The sequence below is a fragment of the Aplosporella prunicola genome, assembly GCF_010093885.1.
Source record: "Aplosporella prunicola CBS 121167 unplaced genomic scaffold K452scaffold_7, whole genome shotgun sequence".
NCBI classification, from domain to species: domain Eukaryota; kingdom Fungi; phylum Ascomycota; class Dothideomycetes; order Botryosphaeriales; family Aplosporellaceae; genus Aplosporella; species Aplosporella prunicola.
Window position 1 is genome coordinate 803,165 of NW_022983535.1, and position 11,169 is coordinate 814,333.

General features: G+C 58.2%; 7 protein-coding genes across 7 annotated transcripts; 4 read left to right on the plus strand and 3 right to left on the minus strand.

The window, feature by feature from the left end:
• The first annotated feature begins 1,114 nt into the window (after positions 1–1,114).
• On the plus strand, positions 1,115–2,342 carry K452DRAFT_285485 (uncharacterized protein). The gene is made up of 2 exons (XM_033540121.1): positions 1,115–1,666; positions 1,765–2,342. Exons 1-2 carry the CDS (start codon positions 1,129–1,131, stop codon positions 2,025–2,027), a joined length of 801 nt encoding a protein of 266 aa, XP_033399950.1. The 5' UTR covers positions 1,115–1,128; the 3' UTR covers positions 2,028–2,342.
• A 101-nt stretch (positions 2,343–2,443) lies between these two features.
• On the plus strand, positions 2,444–3,800 carry K452DRAFT_357134 (uncharacterized protein; the record flags this gene model as incomplete). The annotated part of the gene is made up of 1 exon (XM_033546093.1): positions 2,444–3,800. The coding sequence occupies exon 1, from the start codon at positions 2,805–2,807 to the stop codon at positions 3,798–3,800; it is 996 nt and encodes a 331-aa protein (XP_033399951.1). The 5' UTR covers positions 2,444–2,804.
• Positions 3,801–4,053: 253 nt separating this feature from the next.
• Positions 4,054–4,791, minus strand: K452DRAFT_224022 (uncharacterized protein; the record flags this gene model as incomplete). The annotated part of the gene is made up of 1 exon (XM_033536664.1): positions 4,054–4,791. The coding sequence occupies one exon, from the start codon at positions 4,789–4,791 to the stop codon at positions 4,054–4,056; it is 738 nt and encodes a 245-aa protein (XP_033399952.1).
• Positions 4,792–5,339: 548 nt separating this feature from the next.
• Positions 5,340–5,654, minus strand: K452DRAFT_224002 (uncharacterized protein; the record flags this gene model as incomplete). The annotated part of the gene is made up of 2 exons (XM_033536663.1): positions 5,340–5,507; positions 5,568–5,654. The coding sequence occupies 2 exons, from the start codon at positions 5,652–5,654 to the stop codon at positions 5,340–5,342; spliced, it is 255 nt and encodes an 84-aa protein (XP_033399953.1).
• Positions 5,655–6,322: 668 nt separating this feature from the next.
• On the plus strand, positions 6,323–7,447 carry K452DRAFT_285489 (uncharacterized protein). Its single transcript, XM_033540122.1, has 2 exons — positions 6,323–6,730; positions 6,803–7,447. Exons 1-2 carry the CDS (start codon positions 6,335–6,337, stop codon positions 7,223–7,225), a joined length of 819 nt encoding a protein of 272 aa, XP_033399954.1. The 5' UTR covers positions 6,323–6,334; the 3' UTR covers positions 7,226–7,447.
• On the plus strand, positions 7,255–7,640 carry K452DRAFT_155328 (uncharacterized protein). The gene has a single exon (XM_033535585.1). It carries the CDS (start codon positions 7,360–7,362, stop codon positions 7,561–7,563), a length of 204 nt encoding a protein of 67 aa, XP_033399955.1. The 5' UTR covers positions 7,255–7,359; the 3' UTR covers positions 7,564–7,640.
• Positions 7,641–7,717: 77 nt separating this feature from the next.
• Positions 7,718–11,108, minus strand: K452DRAFT_357137 (uncharacterized protein; the record flags this gene model as incomplete). The annotated part of the gene is made up of 2 exons (XM_033546094.1): positions 11,011–11,108; positions 7,718–10,960 (listed from the first exon to the last, which is right to left on the minus strand). The coding sequence occupies exons 1-2, from the start codon at positions 11,038–11,040 to the stop codon at positions 7,718–7,720; spliced, it is 3,273 nt and encodes a 1,090-aa protein (XP_033399956.1). The 5' UTR covers positions 11,041–11,108.
• Between the last annotated feature and the right edge of the window lie 61 nt (positions 11,109–11,169).

An 11,169-nucleotide genomic window follows, 5' to 3' on the forward strand; every position in this document is an offset into this window, starting at 1 on the left:
AGCACGATCCTTGCGGACGACGCAGGCGCGGAAGCAGCCGCAGGCGCGGCCGCAGATGCAGACGCAGACGCAGACGTAGATGCAGACGTAGATTAAACGCTTGAATGGCAGAGCGGCTGCTTGTTGGGGATGCGGTTGTCGGGTGCTGCGCAGAGGATGTGGGATTGATGAAGACCTATGCGTCCGTTACCATGGTATAGGCGTTTGCTTTTCGTTCCGTGGTGGCATGAGCTCGTTTGGTTGTGGCTTGCTGTGTAGGAACTTGATACTACTACTGTCAGTACTGCCTAACGTCAGCACCAGTGAGTAGCGAGTGAGCTGCAGCGATGGGGGCCTATTCCAGCCCGCGCAGCCGGAACCTCGGGGTTTGAGGTAGTTACGTCTGGGGTCTCAGACGCGGGAAATGGCGATAGGCGGCGCCTTGCGACGGTGGCAGGGAGGTAGCTAAGGTAGGTAGGTATGCAAGCAAACCAAGGAAGCGGCGGACATAGGAAGGAGCGGGGACAAAGACAGAGAGAGCAGTGGTTGAAACCAGCCAAGGGAGAACGAACGCGCGTTGTCAGATTAGATCAAGTTATTCGCCGTCAGCGACTGCGCCTCAGCCCGGCAACAGCGCGCCAGAACCACAGACGCACACGCACGGCAGCAGCAAAAGCAGCAGCAGCAGCGAGCATGCGACGGGCTTCGATGGGCTGGCATGGCGGGGATGGGGGGCGAGTCTTTGGTGCTCTTGCTTTCATCACCCAACGCTGTGTTGTGCAAAGGGTTTCGCGCACGGCGGGCGGCTTTATAAGGGAGAGGCTTGGCCGCTCTTGGGTCGTGACGGGTGACTGGCCCCAAGGCTTCAGAACTAAACATAAAAGGGCGGCGTCTGCCCTGCGCCCGCCGCCGCCTTGCTTACTTACCTACCTGCTAGCTAGCTAGAGAGAGCCGACGTCATCGACCGTTTTGCATTTACGTCCCATCTACTTGTACTAGTTATATTTTACCTTGCGCCTTAGGCTCTTTTGCTTTGGACCTTTCACACCCGCCACGCCCGCCACGCACACACCAGCCCCCGGCCGAGCTCGTCAAACTAGCGCGTGCGTCACATTGCTCAAAACCCCTCGGTGCCTCTCTCGCCCTAATATGGACGAGCCCGACACGTCCACCTACGCGCCGCGCTCGCCAGACCTCTCCACCCTCGACGCCCACGCCGCAGACCCCAACCAGCCCGTCGCGCACAGCCACAGCCAACGATATCGCGGCTCCGACCCGGCTTCATACGCACCACTGCCGTCGCAGCACCACCAGCCCTTCAACCCCATCGACCCCCACCACAACAACAACCAAACCTACCACCTCTATCCCAGCCGCAACAGCGTCAGCATCTCGTCGCCCGACCAGCTCTTTTCCATGCCCCGTGTCGCCAAGACGGAGCACGAAGACGACCAAGAGTGGTCCCCGCACGCCGGCCACAAGAAGCTCAAGACAACCATCAATCCCGAGCAAATGGACGTCGACGCCCCCAATGGCGGCGGCGTCGTCGCCGAAGGCCCCGAGCTGGCTCCCGGCGTCGCCGAGGGAATCGAGGTCAAGACCAAGTTTCCCGCCGCGCGCATCAAGCGCATCATGCAAGCCGACGAGGACGTCGGCAAGGTGGCGCAGGTTACACCGCACGTTGTCGGTGAGTACTAGTAGCAGGAGCAGCAGTAGCGCGTGGGGCAGTTGAAACATTGGGCAGCAAAAAGAGAAAAACCTGACTGACGAATTTGCAAAATACAGCCAAGGCACTCGAGTTGTTCATGATTTCCCTCGTCACAAAGGCCGCGAACGAGGCCAAGAACCGCTCCTCGAAACGCGTCTCCGCTGCCCACCTCAAGCAGGCCGTCCTGCAGGACGAGCACTTCGACTTCCTCAACGACATCGTCAACAAGGTCTCGGATGCGCCGGCGCCCGTTGACCGCGGCGGCTCGCCCGAGGAGACCGAGGGCAAGAAGCGCAAGGGCGCAGGTCGGAAGAAGCGCAAGGACAGCGACGACTTATGAGGGCCACGAAAGCAAAAAGAAAAGAAACCCTTTTGAATTTTTTTTATTCCACTTCTTCTTCTTCCACTTACTCCCTTTCTTCCCTTTTCGGAAGTCTGCCAAGACGATTTCCTTTTTTCGCGGTAACTAGCTGGGTTCTTCTCGGGACTTTGGTTTGGGCGGGTATACAGCGCGGCTACTGCAGATTCCCCCGTGGCCTCAAGGCCTCATGGCTCTAAGTGGCATCCGGCGTCAAGGTGTGGAACATGGGGCGGGAGCTTTTGCTTGACACATTTGCGGGTTGTGCAGGTTAGCAAATAAGGGCCAGGAGGCGTGTACTATTATTGCATGCGACACGGCGCTGGGCTGCTTGTTTGCTTGCTGTTGTTTTTTTCGTTTTTTTTTTTTTTTTTTTTTTTTTTTTTTCGGTGCAGCAGAGAAGAAGCTGGCAAGCGTGTGAGTGTGTGTGTGCTGTTTGACTTGACTTGGCTTCAGCGCAAGAAAAAGCGATCAGCAGAAGCGACACCAAGGTGTCTTGAATCCTTCCCGTGCGGGTGACTAAGCGTGGGATTTTGTCTCGCGCGGCTAACGCAGATCTGCGGAGACGTCGTCGCGCTTCGCTGCTCAGCTGCCTTTCCACACCACCTGACAAGCCGCAGGCGCTCGCGTCCCGCTCATCCCCCTTACGCGTCGCCGAGCAGCCAGGCCACTCCCGCACTCGCTCCAATTCCTCGCGGCCGCCCTCGAATCCTCAAATCCCCGAGTCTGTCTCGAGTCCGTCCCGCCATCATTATCATCATGTCCAAGGCGACACTCGCCATCATCGCGGCCGCGGGCGCCGTCACCGGCTCCGCCGTAACCGCGGCCTTCTACTCGAGCAAGCGAGAAGCGCCCGCGACGCCGCCCACCGCCGCCGCAGCCACAATCGCAGCGGCGCAAGGCGCAGCGGCAGCAATGCCCTCGACACCGTTGAGCAAAGCAGCGGGCGGGGCGCCCGTCGACCCCTCCGGGCTCTTCCAATACGGCTTCCCAGGGCCGGTCAACGACCTGCGTGAAGCGCTCTCCCTGACATCAGCGTTCGACCGGCGCACGCGCAACCCGCACTGGGTGGCCGAGCACATGACGCCGGGGTCGTTGGCGCAGAACAACGCAGACAGGAAGGGCAGTGCGTTCACCGAGGACCACGCCATCCCAGAGAAGTTCCGCGCAAAGCTCAAGGACTACTTCCGCAGCGGCTACGACCGCGGGCACCAGGTCCCCGCTGCCGACGCAAAGTGGAGCCAGCCTGCCATGGACGACACGTTTGCGCTGAGCAACATGTGCCCGCAGGTCGGCGAGGGGTTCAACCGCGACTACTGGGCGCACTTTGAGGACTTCTGCCGCCGCCTCACCCACCGCTACCCCTCTGTCCGCGTTGTCACGGGCCCTCTGTACCTGCCCCGCCGCGACCAGGACGGCAAGTGGCGTGTCTCGTACGAGGTCATCGGCTCGCCGCCTAATGTCGCCGTCCCCACCCATTTCTACAAGGTCATTTACGGCGAGGATGGCCGTACGGGCGGCGACGTCGCGCTTGGCGCTTTCGTCCTCCCCAATGCGCGTATTGCGAACGATAAGCCGCTTACTGACTTTGAGGTCCCGCTTGAGGCGGTGGAGCGCGCTTCGGGGCTCGAGTTTGCGACGAATCTGCCTGTGGCTCGTAGGAAGACGCTGTGTAAGGAGGTGCAGTGCTCGTTGGTTGTGAAGGAGTATAAGGAGCGCCAGAAGGCGTTTGGCCAGAACCAGGGGAAGCGGTAGGGTGGTGAGTGTTGTGGGCTTTTCTTCTGTCTGTTGTCTCCTGTCTAGTATTTGTATGACGGATGCATGAATATGGAGTATATCGGTTACATTTCCGCACTATTTCTCTCGTCTATCTAATTCCAAACCCACAACTTCGGTATCTCAGTTACACTCCCAAACCACTCCTCTCTCATATCTATCGTAACAAAACAGATTCGTTCGTAGCCTTAGCCATGGATGGATTCGCACCTCTCCCTCCCAAACCCTCACCTCACGCACGCACCCTCTCAAACAAACAAAACTCAAACTCGGTCCCCCCCTCCTCCACCCGTCCTTCAGGCACCACCTCGCCCACAAACTCGCTTAGCTCTTTATTCCCCTTCCGCACCCACTCCTTCCCTTCCTCTCCTTCCTCTCCTCCCCGCCCACCCGCCTCCACATCCACCCCCAGAAAAGTATCGCACTCAAACTCGCCCCACACCTTGGTCAGCAGGACGTGTCTTACGCATAGCGGCGCCTCCTCCAGCGCTGCGCGGTAGATGGCCGCGCCGCCGATGACGTAGACGCGGCCGAGGGGCGCGGCAGTTTGCGCGTAAGTGTGGAGCGTGTGCAGTGCGTGGGTCAGCGAGGGCGCTGTTATGGTCGTGGGTGGGGTGGGTGTGGTGGTGGTGTCGGTGGAGGTGGTGGTATTTGAGGTGGTATTTGAGGTGGTATTTGAGGTGGTGATGTCGAGCTTTGAGGGCGTGCGCGTAATAACGACGTTCAAGCGGTCCTTGAGCGGGCGGAAGCGCGGCGGGATGCTCTCCCATGTCTTGCGGCCCATGATGACGACGTTGCGCGCGGCGGGTGGGGAGGCGTCGTTCGTTTGCGGCACGCGCTTGGTGACGCGCGCAAAGTAGGCCATTTCTTTCTTCAGCATTGGCCAGGGCAGGGCGCCGGCGCGGCCGATGCCCAGCGACGGCGTGGCGGCCACGATCAGCGTTAGTGGGATGCGCGGCGCTGGCGGCATGGTTGCTTCTTCTTCTGTGGCTGGGGTGGGCATGGTTGGTGTTGTTGAGGGTGGAGGTGAGGGTTGGTGGGTTGTTGGTGGAGGCGCGGGGGTGCGTGGGTGGGTGGACGCGAGACGCGTCGGCCAAAATTAACTAGGTATGGTTATGTAGGTCATTGCTTGCACGCCACGGCGGTTTTGCGAAGGTAGGTTGGTAGGTTTTTCTGGCTCTTTTTTTTTTTATTTATTTGATTTGGTTTATTTAGACAGGTACACTTGCTTGTACTTGCAGCTGGCTCGGCGCCGTCGCTGCTTTCCTTCTGCGCCGTGCCGTCTGTCCCGCCGTGGATGATGACGGGTAGGTATAGCTCTGCCTCGCGATGAGGCAGCAACAGCAACACACGGCTGCCCATCCTATTATTAACACCCGCAACCCGTAGCCCAGTCTTTTTCAATCGCGCATCCAGCGCAATGCGCCCTCAGGCCCCATCATCTACCATCCATCCATTCACCCAGACCTAAAAACCCCAACCCAACAATAATCCCGGCGGAGTCGCGCAACGCGGCGCTTAGAGCGTCCCGCTCGAGCTCTGCAGCTTGGCGACGTACTGCTTGCTGACGGTGTTCCAGGCGGCCATGTACTTCTCCATGCACTGGGTGAAGCACGTCTCCTCGCCCTTGGAGAGGGAGGAGCCAGGCTTGGGGACGCAGCGCTCGAAGCAGTGCTCGTTGAGTTTCTAGTTGGCGTGGTGTTAGGGAAGGAAGAATTGTTAAGTTGGTGAATAGATTTGACATACCTCTACGAGTTGGCGCGCGTTTTGCACGGCGGCTTCTTGCCGCACTTGCTGCATGACGGCAGTCTTGGGGTCATTGGCGAAGTCCATGGCGGCAGGCGAGTTGTATGGATTGGAGGAAGAGGAATAGATGTAAGAAAAAGTCAAGGTCAATTGACGAGCGACGACGACAATGATGATGATGCGCGCGCGGCTTGGCACGGGCGACAAAAACGGACGTGACCAACTGACTCGCGGGCCCGGCCGAAGAGGACAGACATCACGCACCACAGAGAGTGCGTTGTTACTTCCAGGCGCGCACCCCCGACAGCGATTCTCAACTGCTTCCCGACGCTGTGCGCTGGAGCATCCACGGTCCTTTCTCCCCCTCGCTTTGATTGATTGACTGATTGGCCCTGGCCCCGCTCCACCTCTACACACACCTCCCTCCCCCCCCCACCTACCTAGGAGTACCGACGTGAGCTCCGACTCCTCGCAATGCTCCTCCCGTGGACTTGCCTGGCGCTCCTTGCGGGCAGCCTGGGCCTGGCCAGCGCGCAGCAGGACACCGATGCCGTGCCTGAGGTCAAGAGCATACCAGTGAGTACATTGCAGATCCGCGCGCGGGAGAGATGGAGCACATGGAGCTAACAGCAGCGACAGCTCCGCACGCACAGCTTGCAGACGGTCAGTAAAACCCAGCACCCGCGTCTGGGCGAGGGAGAGAAGTCAGAAGGAGCCATGTAGCTGACGGGAATGGCGGGACGCAACAGCCCTACCTCGACTCGGACATGCAGTCGCGCTGGTTCGACTTTGGCGCCGACACGGTCGTGCGGACGGACAAGTACATCCGCCTGACGGCGGACAAGCCGTCGCGCGCGGGCTGGCTGTTCTCGCGCGTGCCCCTCACCGCCACCAACTGGGAGGTCGAGCTCGAGTTCAAGATCCATGGCCAGGGCAACCTCTACGGCGACGGCATGGCCATGTGGCTCACCAAGCAGCGCGCCCAGCCCGGCGACGTCTTCGGCTCCACCAACCGCTTCGAGGGCCTCGGCATCTTCTTCGACACGTACAAGAACAACCGGCCCGGCGTCGTGTTCCCTTATGTCATGGCGATGCTGGGCGATGGCCAAACCGGCTACGACAAGAGCAACGATGGCAAGCACCAGGAATTGGCCGGCTGCTCGGTATGCCGTCCGCCCCGCAACCCGCAATCTCCAACCCCAAAAAAAGACCCCCACTAACCAACCGCCTCCCAGGCCCGCGGTCTCCGCAACTCCGCCGTCCCCACAAAGGCGCGCCTAACCTACTTTGCCGAGAAGTCGCTCAAGCTCGAGCTGCAATACAAGGCCGAAGACGAATGGACCGAGTGCTTCACGCTAGGCGACGTCAAGATCCCCCCCGTCACGTACTTGGGCTTCTCGGCCGAGACGGGCGAGCTCAGCGACAACCACGACATCATCTCCCTCAGCACCAAGAACCTGTACTCGCCGGCGCCAGGCGGGCAGAGTAACATCGACCGCGGCCGGCGCGCGCAGCGCCTCCAAGCCCAAAAGGCCAAGCAGGCCAAGGGCGGCTGGGGCTGGTTCGCCCTCAAGTTCGTCATCTTCGGCCTCGTGCTTACGGGCGCTTATGTCGGCTTTACGGCCTTCAGGGCGCAGCGGAATCGCTCGAGGTTTTAGTTGGGCGCTGGAGGGCTGAATGGCTAGAGATTGGGCTACGTGATGGCGTGTGCACTGTATGGCGGGATTCTACCTACTTGTTCTCATCGTTGTTGGCGCGCTTTGAGTGCTTTAGGTGATGAGCGAGCGCGTACATGGATGGCCGCGTTTTCTTGTATGTGTGCGTGTGCAGCGTGCGGTGGTTGTCTACCTGCCAAAAAACGACATATTTCCTTTTTCTAGCTAGGTACTTGAGCTTTGTGCCGTGCGTGCTCTTATGTGTGATCTCTCTTGCATCCGTTCCCTCATCTCACGATCTACATATCTGCACCAAACGTAGCGTTAAATCGTGGCTGTAGACGGTGCTTTTGGATTCATGTTCATCGACTTCACGATTTAACATCTACGGAAAACACGCACATCCAATCTTGAAGCGAAGAAGAAAAGAGAAGAACGCAAAACACGCGCCTACGAATCCATTCATCCATCCATCCATCACCTCCACCCCCACCTCTACCCAAAAACCCTAACAAACTCCCGCCCCTCCCACGCCTCCGGCCTCTCGCCGACTCCCCATCTCCTCCCCACACCTTCATCACTCTCCTCCTCCACCACCACCTTGCCACTTCCTTTACCACGTCCCTGCTCCCACCCACCACGCACCTCCCACCCCAGCACAGCCAACCACACGGCATCAGCATTCCAGCGCTCAAACGCGGCGCGCACATCCGCGCGCGCCACCACAACAGGGAGAAGCAGGTCGAGCGCCTCGGCCACGGCCGCGTCGTCCAGCGTCAGTGTGTTCAGCGCCGTGGTGACGAGGTTGAGCGCCGCGGCGCGGATGAGGCGCGTGGGCGCTGGCGTGTAGTGTGCTGGTGTTTGTGTTGTTGTTGTTGGGGTCGGGGTCAAGGATGTGCTTGCCATGCTGGCTGTTAGGGACGCGATGGGGGTGGTGGTGGTGTTTCGGCCACTGCTAATGCTACTACTACTGCCGCCGATGCCCCCGCTCCGGTACAGCCGCAGCACTACCGCCCATACGTCCTCGATGCGGCTGCGCATGAACTCCCCTGCGTACACGCACATGGCGGCCACGGCGTCGCAGGCGCCGGCCACGACGTAGGGCTCTGTGTCGTGCAGGCGGGGCAGCACGGAGGGCCAGAGGGCGTTGATGAGGGGGAGGAGCGAGGACTCGTGCCGCGCTAGGGCGGGGAGCGTCGTGCTGAGGAGGCCGAGCAGGGAGGTGCGTAGAGTGGGCGAGGGCGCGGAGAGGTAGTGTTGCGTTAGAGAGGAGATTTTGAGGAGGAGCGCGTAGGTCTTGGGGGCGGGTGGGGGGGCGTCGTCGGTGATGGCGTTGAGCCCGTTTTCTTGCGTCTCTTCTTGGTTTTCGTTTTCGTCGTTTGAGTCGCCTGTTGGGAGCCCTTCTTGTTCGATCTTTTCTTTCCAGGCCCGCCGCGGGAACGGCGTGGCCGAGTCGGTGTCGTCTTCGTCGTCTTTTCGCCTCTCGCGGCTTTGGATGGCTTTGAGTATGCTCACGACGTCTTGGATGGAAGTGGGTTTGCTGGCTGGCTTGTAGTGCGTTATGCTCTCTTCTCCCTCTGTTATGGCAAGCTGCGGCGTCTTGGTGCCCTCTTCTGCGATTCCTTTCAGGACAGAGAATAGCATTTCGACCAGCTTGGGGTATCCGTGAAACGATTCCAAGGCTGCAAACACACTGCTGACTAGGTCGTCCAAGTATGGTAGCAGAGTCGGGCCTGATAGCTTGATCATCATAAGAAGCACTTGAGGTGCTTGAGGCGAGATGTCGAACGTATTTAGCTTCAGAGCGACGGCATTGACCAGATAGTCAACGTTTTCAACAATCAAGCTACCAACGTCCTTGTAGTCGCAAGCGGCTGCCATTATGTTCAGGCAGGTGATTGCATGGTTTCGTAGCTGCGGGATTGGCGAACCGACGAGGTGGACAATCGGATACAATGACTCCACTAACTCAAGCCGAAAATCCGATTTCAACGTTTCGGCCTGAAATGCAATGGTCTCGACCGCGAGTGCTTGCAGTCTCCAGTCTGCTTGGGGCTCGAGAGATGATTCTTGCAAAACATCCAGCGAGAAAGAATACATTTCCTCGAGGATTTCTTCATTTGGTCCCATAGACGCATCACCAAAGTCCAGAAAGGCGTCGATGACCGAGTTCTTCTCGGCGGAGAACTTGATCAGCTGGAGGGAAACCCAGAAGTTTGCCAACTGTGATGTTCCCTTGCTTGATTGAAGGGAATCCACGAGCTCTCTTGCGGCCGTGAGAGAAGATTTAGAGCTACTGACATGCTTGACCAGGTTTTGAAGGTCGCCAACAATCTCTTGTTGGTTTTTGTTCTCGTACATAATTGGTTGAAACTCTTTCGAAGGTCCATCATGTAGAGGAGCCGTAAGCTCGAGCGAGTTGGACAATTCTTTTGTTTGGGTGATTTCTCCAATCTTGGGTTGGTCTGAGAAACAGGTAGAGATTCCATCCCGAAGGTTCGTTGCCATTGCGCGGTCGACGATATCAAGATCGGTGCCCTGATCGGCTAGTAATTCATATCCTATTGAAATCTGAACGACCAGTCTCCGTTTTACAGCGTCATCAGGGCTTTGCAGTACTCGAGGCAGAGACACAACCCAGCTGTGAATGCTTGATCGGAGTAGCTCCGCCAACCTCGGATCAGCAGTTATTACATGGCGAACAATGTTCTGCATTGCGCCGTCATCATCTGATCCGCACAGAACTGCCATCGTCTCGACCATCATCGCTGCCGAATCCTTTAGTGATTCACGGCATTCTTCGAGCACTATCAAGCAGAGGTCGAGCAGTGCCTGTCTGACGTGCTTGCGCTCATGTTGGCGAATGCGAATGATGTTTGCCAGAGCGAGTTTGATTTGAGCAGTGGTGGCTTTCAACCATGACTGAGTAAGACGAAGCGCGCCCTGGCTGTCATTTGCTGTTTGTGTGGCCGTAGGTTCAGCACTAGCTGGTAAATCTTTAGTTGCTCTATCACTAATGACTGCCCTGAAGAGCTGAGAGAGCACTTCGAGTGAAATGCGAAGGATCTCATAGGAACGACGCTGCTTTGTCGCTGGAGTCAACACCTTGGCGAGGGCTGAAACCATACCAGGAAGGAAGCTTGCTAAGGCATCACGATCCTTGACCGCCAGACAGCAGCTACGCAGGGCTTGGACAGCTGCCAGCTGGATGTCATTTGAGGGCCCCTCTGCCACGCCTTCCAAGATGACTGTTATCGCATGACCGAGCGGAGGAATATTGCTTGCATCCGTGAGGCTCTTCCTGCTCTTCTCGGACTGTTCGTATGTCACAAACAGCTCAGACAAACACTGAAATGCCACGCATTGCAGTTCTTCAGATGATTGAGGCGATGGTTTGTTCCCCGGAGTGCCGCCGGCAAATACAGTAAGCAGAATTAACAACTGGCCGCTCAGGGCTGGTTCGATGTTTGAGCGCCATCCAGTCTGGAGTATAATAGTCAGGCATTGCAGCGTGAGCTCTATAGCAACAACTGGAAGCTTCTGCTTCTCGCGCAACACGTGCGACAGAGGGAAAAAGACATATTCAGCCAGCTTGTCGTTGAGAGCGCCCGGGTACTGCTTTGCCTCTTTTAATGCATCAAGAAGTGCTGCCAAAGCGGTAACAACATCTCTTGGGTTGCCATTGTTACCTGCTATACGCAGGGCGGCCTGGCTCAGCCCTACGCAGTGAGGCTTGAGCTGTCGAGGGGTCAATAGCAGGTGTGAGCTAGCGGAGAGGTGAGACGAACCTGCTGGAAAACAAAATTCCTACGCTCCATTGCTGCCGAAGGACACAAGCCCCATTTCTCACTTGACAAGCGTCAACAAGTGTGAAGTTGGCGAGAAGTAGAGGCCCGGCGGCATCGCGGCGGGATCGAGGCAGCTGCCGCGAACCAGGCGCGTCCCAA